General features: G+C 33.9%; 1 protein-coding gene across 1 annotated transcript; it reads left to right on the plus strand.

The window, feature by feature from the left end:
• The first annotated feature begins 318 nt into the window (after positions 1–318).
• On the plus strand, positions 319–2810 carry LOC136209740 (iridoid oxidase-like). The gene is made up of 2 exons (XM_066001317.1): positions 319–1278; positions 2053–2810. Exons 1-2 carry the CDS (start codon positions 322–324, stop codon positions 2668–2670), a joined length of 1575 nt encoding a protein of 524 aa, XP_065857389.1. The 5' UTR covers positions 319–321; the 3' UTR covers positions 2671–2810.
• The last annotated feature ends 4391 nt before the right edge of the window (positions 2811–7201 follow it).

Consider the following 7201-nt stretch of genomic DNA (forward strand, 5'->3'; position numbering starts at 1 on the left):
TTCTGGGAGACGGAAGAGGCCGAAACTACTCGTAATCATGGTAGTTTCGGCCCGCCCTTGGATTTAGTCTAAATTAATTAATGGGTTAATGTCACCGTTGTGACATAGTATAATTTCTCCACCGTTGTTCACTGATTGGAGTTATAAAAAACATCAATAGTCAATGTTAATTTGTCCTATCTATCTCATTATTCCTAAAATAAAATAAAATAATGAAATTTATTCATTTGACTATGAATTAAAAAAAAAAAAATCTTCTTTGATTTTTTTTTTTTGATAATATCTTTGATTTTTTTTTTTGTATATATAATATGATAGCAAATGATATTTCAAACAGAGAAAATGGATTGCAAAATCAGTAATTGGCTTATCTGGTTTCCTTCTCTCATTTTCATCACTTCCTTTCTGATTCTGAAAAAGAGGCAGTCAAAAAACTCCCGGAAGCAACAACCTCCGGGACCACCAGCTTTGCCGGTGATCGGAAACTTGTTGGATATCGGAAGCGATCTAAATCAGAATTTGTATAAACTCAGATTAAAGTACGGTGATTTACTCTGGTTGAGATTAGGATGGACTAATACTCTTGTGATTCAAACCGCCAAGGCAGCCGAACAACTATTCAAGAATCATGACGCTTCCTTCTGTGACAGAACTATCCGCGAAGCTTCTAAAGCACTTAAGTTCAACGACGGATCAATTGGCGTCGGAAAATACGGCTCCAACTGGCGCATTCTTCGCCGGCTAGTCACGTTAGGGCTCATGACTAGTAAACAAATCCAAAGAACAACGTTCATTCGTCGGAAATGTATCGACGATATGATACAGGAAATCGAGGAGGATTCAGCAGCAGGATTACGTCGAGGAGAATCGGGAGAAATAGAGTTATCTAAATATGTATTTATCATGACGTTTAACCTTATGGGAAACCTCATTCTTTCTAGGGATCTTGTTAATTCTAGATCGGATGAAGGAAATGAGTTTTTTCATGCTATGGATAAGGTTATGGAGCTTAGTGGGAAGTCGAATTTAGCTGATTTTTATCCGTTTTTAAAACGATTTGATCCGCAGAGGATCAAGAAGGGTACGGAGATATATCTAGGACGAACTCTGAGCATTTTGGAGAATTACGTGATGGAAAGGATTGAAGAACTTAAGTCAATGAAAGAAAGAGAGAGTAAAGACTTTTTGGATACAATCTTGGAATATAATGAATCGGGTGATGGTGGAAGACAAGAACAAGAAAAAATTTCAACTCATAATATCCTCATACTCATTCTGGTAACCAACAAATTTGAAGTTTCTTGAATATTTATAGCTTTGAATTTATAAGTTTAACTTTTTCTCCATTTATCCATATTCTAACCGTGTGATTATTAGGAAAGTACACTTCCAATTGGTCTGGAACCACTCAGGTCATGCCATGTCGGTAATATTATTGATGTGGCATGATCTCAATGGTCTCATATCAGTTTGTTTCGGAACCATTGTAGAATTTTTCTTACGAAAGATTATGGATTTCGACATTATGTATAAATCGTGCAATATTAACACTAATATTTTGTAGATGGATTCTAGCATTATTAACGAGAGATCCAACAAAACTATTTTTTTGTTAATTTGGTTCCATTTTTTTACGTTCACGTGGAACCAAATATTAGTGTTATATTGCACAATTTTATACGAGGCAGTCTAAATTTACTTTCCTCCAATAATCATAAGGTTAAATATGTACATTAGATGACAAAGAGAAGACATGAATGCAAATTAACGAGAAATAGGCTTTACTGATATTGCACTGTTTTATAAGTAGAATTTAAATTTTGTTCTCCCTAAACTGTAGAACTAATTTTTTTTTTAATCTTAGATGGTGTAGACGTGGAATCTAATTAACGAGAAATGAACTTTTTATTTTATTTGTCGTTAATAGAGTATGAAATTGCTCCATCCATGACACATTAGTACTAACATTCCACGGCTTTAAATGAAGAGTCTTAAGTTTGTTTTTCCAGTAACCATAGAGCTAAATTCTTATGGCTAAACTTATACTTGCAGGAAATGTTTTTTGGTGGAACAGAAACTACGAGTTCAACTATTGAATGGGTGATGACAGAACTGGTCCGTAGCCCAGAATCAATGAAAATGGTTAAAGAAGAACTGGGTAGAGTTGTCGGACACAAGAGAAAAGTTGTAGAGGATGACTTGGATGAATTGCCATATTTGCATGCTGTAATCAAAGAAGCAATGAGATTACATCCTATACTACCATTGTTAGTTCCGCGAAAATCATTAGAAGAATCAAGTTTCATGGGATATTTCATACCTAAAGATACACAAGTTTTTGTAAACGCATCAGCAATAGGAAGAGATCCAGAAGCTTGGGATGATCCATTAAGTTTCAAGCCTGAAAGATTTTTAGGTTCAAATATTCAGTATAGAGGACAAAACTTTGAGTTACTTCCATTTGGATCTGGAAGAAGGATTTGTGTGGGATATCCATTGGCTCACCAAATTCTTCATCTCACTGTTGCCTCTTTGCTTCAGTGTTTTGATTGGGAAATTGATAGTATGTCTGTTGCTGAGACAATGGACATGAAAGAAAGGATTGGATTTACAGTTAGGAAGCTTATTCCTTTGAAAGTCATACCAAGGAAGAAGATTATGGCAGAATGATAATCATTATAATTAACATTCTACTACTTGGCTTCTTGTTATGTAGTCTTCAGGTTCTTTCTTAGTTTTTCCTTTCTTGTTTTCAATAAATGGAATAATAAATTGAATATAGTTGAGCTACATTCAATAATTAAATATAATCAATAGAGTTGTTTGACCCAAAAATAAGTTGAAGAGAGTGACTTGGATGAATTGCCACATTTTATTGCAAGCAGTAATTGTTAGAAGTGATTAATCCAAAAATAAAAATGGATACAAAAATATGTAATAATAATAAACTTAATTGATATAAATTAAGTAAAAGCAAGTGAAATGAAATAAAAGTATACAAAAGTGTATGAAACGCTTATAAATCGTTGGGAAGAATATGATTGGAAAAATTTGACACATGTATTAACAGTACCATTTTTATTGACGACCATCTCCCATGATACAACATATTATGTAAGGCGAACTCTTACCATGCATAAAATTATTATCACTGAAGTAGAAAAGTGGAAAGTGTGAACGTAAAAGAAGAAGAAGAATTTGAAAGAGTAAAAACTGGACTTTCGTTTTTTTGTTATCTGAAATTAGACAGTTTGAAGTTCTATGAATACAACTTGAATGAGCACGACTGTTCACGAATGACGACGACTATTCATGAATAGAGATGATTGTTCATGAAGGGATGTGTCTGTTGGAATTTAAATTAATTTAAAAATTAATTTGAATTAATTCTGCTAAAAATAATAATATTGAGGATAAAAAAATAATTTTCACTGTGTTTATGAAGGTGAAGCAGTTCAATCTCGATGTTAATAGAGATGGGAGGACTCGATTGACAGTATATGTGTAATACATTTTGAGAGATAGTGATGAAATATGTGTTCTTGTTTTTAGAACGAAAATCATCAATTGTAAAAATGATCAGAAGCTCTTCTATTTACTTCGGTTTTAAGTAAACACTTGAGAGTGATAGATAAATGAGTGTGGAGTGTAAGGAACTGTACTTTACAGAACCTCTATATTTATTGTAAAGGTTTGTGCTCTACCGTTGAAAGAGTTAATTAATGGATTAAAACCTAGAAGAATGTATTCTGGGGACTGGATGTAGGCAGGAGGCTGAACCAGTATAAATCATTGAGTAACTTTTCTCTAACTCTTCCTTTAGTTACTTCTGATATTTGTTTTCTCTAAAACTAATCTTATGCGTAAGGCTTCCGACCATTGTGTATCAATAGATCGCAAATCCTTAAGTCTTTAACAGAAACTCCTTTGTATAGGCTATCTTTTGTGCAGTAAGGTCGGAAGCAGAATCAAGCTCTGTTGATTAGTTAACTAAGTAAACGAAACTTGTATCTGATTCCGAACTTGCCTCTATGTTGTGGTATTGAACTAAAAGTGAGAAAAATTTGTAAATGGTTAAATTAACTCAATAGTTATTCACCTTCTTTGGAACTAATTCTATCTCACAAGAGACCAACGACACTTTTGTGCTTCTGCATCAAATTTGAAAAAAATCATATCTCCTTTTTTGTAAGTCCATTTGATGCCAATGAGTAGTCCTTGGATTTCTTGTAACATGTAGTTTCAAAATTCATTACCGCCATTTAGAACTTCGTCGTCTGTACCTCAAAAAAATCTTCAAAGATGATTGCTCGGGTTACTCTTTAAAATAGTAACTTTCTTCTTACTTTGTAATTTTCTTTTCTTTTATTTCTTTTTCTGTTTTCTGTTTTTATTTTGATTTTATTTAATAAACTATATAATATAAATATAATATATGATATTTAATTGCATAAATTTGAAAAATTAAAATTAGTTAGGAGTCTTTTTTTTTATTTTTTTATTTTTTTGACGTTGATTTTTGTGGTAATCCAAGCAAAGTCGGTAACAATGTTGAAATAAAATGATAGCAAGAGACCAAATGCTAAAAAAATTGCACATTTTCCAGTCCTCTTAATCATTCTCAAAAGCATTTGAATTAATATACTATGTTGAGTCCAACACTGAGATATTGAATTGACTAATTTAATTTAATTCTCATATGTTGAATATGTAGAGATGAAGTGGAAAATGAAGTGTATTTATGAGATGAGAAAGCCTTCACATTTGAATAAGAATAATACTGTAATGCAGTGTTCACATGGACCCTAATGACCACGGTGAATTTGATCATTCACTGTAATGACGGATTTCAAGATAGTTGGTGGGTATGCCCAGGGGCGGAGCCAGGGGGTAGGGGAGGGTCTCCCGACCCTCCGGTCCCTCCGGAAAACCCCTGAAAGGGGGTTTTAACCCTGGCTCCACCAGGGGCCGCCATGGCTGGAGCCCCTCCAGCCATGGCGGCAGAGGAAGAAGAAGCTCTTCTTCTTCCTCTGCTGTGATCTCGGGGATGGAAAGGGCAATTTCGCCCTTTCCATCCCTTATATTTTTTAAATGAGAATGGGTTCATTTTGCCCATTCTCATTTAAAAAAATATAAGGGATGGAAAGGGCAAAATTGCCCTTTCCATCCCTGCACCTTTTAAGAGGCTTTTTCATTTATTTTTTTTAAATCTTTCGGATAAACAGAAAGTAAGGCAATGGTTTGATTTGGAAAAATTTTCCAAATCACTCCATACTTTATTTGAAATTTCCATTAATCAATTATTTTCTATTTTCACTCAATTTAACTCTCAACTTTCTCCAAGTAAGTTTTGTATTTTTTATTCTTTATTTTATTTCTAGATTTAGGTATATGATTTCTAAATTATGGATTATTATGTGGTTAGATTGGTTTGAGGCTGTTTGGTGGGCTTTACCTGTGGTGGAATTTGCTCGGTTCTGTGCTTTTGTTTGGATGATTTGGTTTGATCATAACCGGGTTAATCATGGTGATCAATCGCTTGATGATCGTGCTTTTTTAGCAGGGGTGGCGGGTGCGGTGGACGATGATGGGATGAGGGATGGGTCGGCGGATGGTAGGCATGTTGTGGTGCGCAGATGGTTGGCGCCGGCTTTCCCGTATATTAAATTGAATTGTGATGCTTCGTTTTTTATGAATGATGGTCGGGGCTGTGCGGGATTTCTGGGTAGGGATTATGAAGGTGCTGTGGTTATGGGCGGGACGTGTCCTCTGGGGCGTTGCTGGTCTGCCCTCCACGCCGAGCTGCTGTCAATTTATAATGGTTTGATATGCGCTAGGCGGTGTGGGATTGAGAGAATTATTGTTTCATCGGACTGTCAAGTAGCTGTTGAGGCTATATTGGCTGATAGAGATTCGAGTTATATGGATGTCGTGGTAAAATCGATTCGGGCTATTGCGAGTTCTTTTATTGAGTCGAGTTTTATCTTTGAAGGTCGGGCTATGAATATAGCTGCTCATGAACTCGCTAAGTGGGGTTCTAGTTTGGTTGATCCGTTGTTTTTTAGGTCTGAGTTTCCTAGCTTTCTGTCGGCTTGTATTGAATCTGATCGGTGCTTTTAATACAAGGTTGATGTTTTAATCAAAAAAAAAATAAAAAGCTCTCAACTTTCTCCAAGTAAGTTTTGTATTTTTTATTCTTTATTTTATTTCTAGATTTAGGTATATGATTTCTAATTTATGGATTATTGCTATATTATTTACTTAGTAATTGCAATTAATTTACCAATTTATGATTTAATTTAGAGAATCTAATTTAGAGATTTCTAAGTTTAATTATTTCTAATTTAGAGTATAATTTAGATATTTCTATTTACTTTAATTTAAATTATGATATTCAGGTGTTTTGATTAAATTGAATTGATAATGTGATAGGGTTTTAAGGATCTAGATTAAATTGAATTGGTGGATTAAATTGGATTGAATTGTATTTAATTGGTGATATTTAGGGATTTTGATTAAATTAAATTGGTGAATTGAGTTAAATTAGTGATATTTAGGGATTTTGATTGAATTGGATCGTTGATATTTAGATATTTTTAAATTTTTAGTTCAATCAATTATTAGTGAACAATGAATATATCAAAAAAAAAATTCAAAACAACTTTTGTATAAAAATAAATTTGTAATAGAAATCAAATTCTTGAGTCGTCGTACTAAAAAAAATTCTACGTACAATAGAGCCCCCGAGGTTTCAGTCCTGGCTCCGCCTCTGGGTATGCCTATATTGTTGAAACACCTTTCCACATTATTTTGATTTGACAAAATTATTTAAGTTAATCCATGATTAAACGGAAATTAAATTTAAGTGATTTGATTTAATTGTACTAATATGTTTGTTCAATGTTGAGTATAAGTATAAATGAAAACAGAATCAAAAAGAAAGACAGGACGAAGTCAGCATGAGAACACAGCATAAGCTGAGTGGAGTGCAATTCAGCATAACAGAAGAAAAGCCATCTTCAGAACAAATATTTAAAGATGAAGCTGACCAAAGAAGCTGAGTGAGATGCAACTCAGTATCAAAGAAGAGAAGTCCTTCTCTAAACTAAGGCTTGCAGACGAAGCTGACCACGGAAGCTGAGTAAGAGTAACTCAGAAACAAGGAACAAAAGCAACGTCAATAAAAGTCAAGCTGAGTGTT

Source organism: Euphorbia lathyris, chromosome 10 (genome assembly GCF_963576675.1).
Source record: "Euphorbia lathyris chromosome 10, ddEupLath1.1, whole genome shotgun sequence".
Lineage (NCBI taxonomy): Eukaryota > Viridiplantae > Streptophyta > Magnoliopsida > Malpighiales > Euphorbiaceae > Euphorbia > Euphorbia lathyris.

What these genes read in the sequence shown, in the direction of transcription:
- LOC136209740 (XM_066001317.1), top strand. Translation starts at nt 322, where the DNA reads ATGATATTTCAAACAGAGAAAATGGATTGCAAAATCAGTAATTGGCTT. An exon ending in ATATCCTCATACTCATTCTG is followed by an intron (nt 1,279 to 2,052) that starts GTAACCAACAAA and finishes TTATACTTGCAG; the next exon opens with GAAATGTTTTTTGGTGGAAC.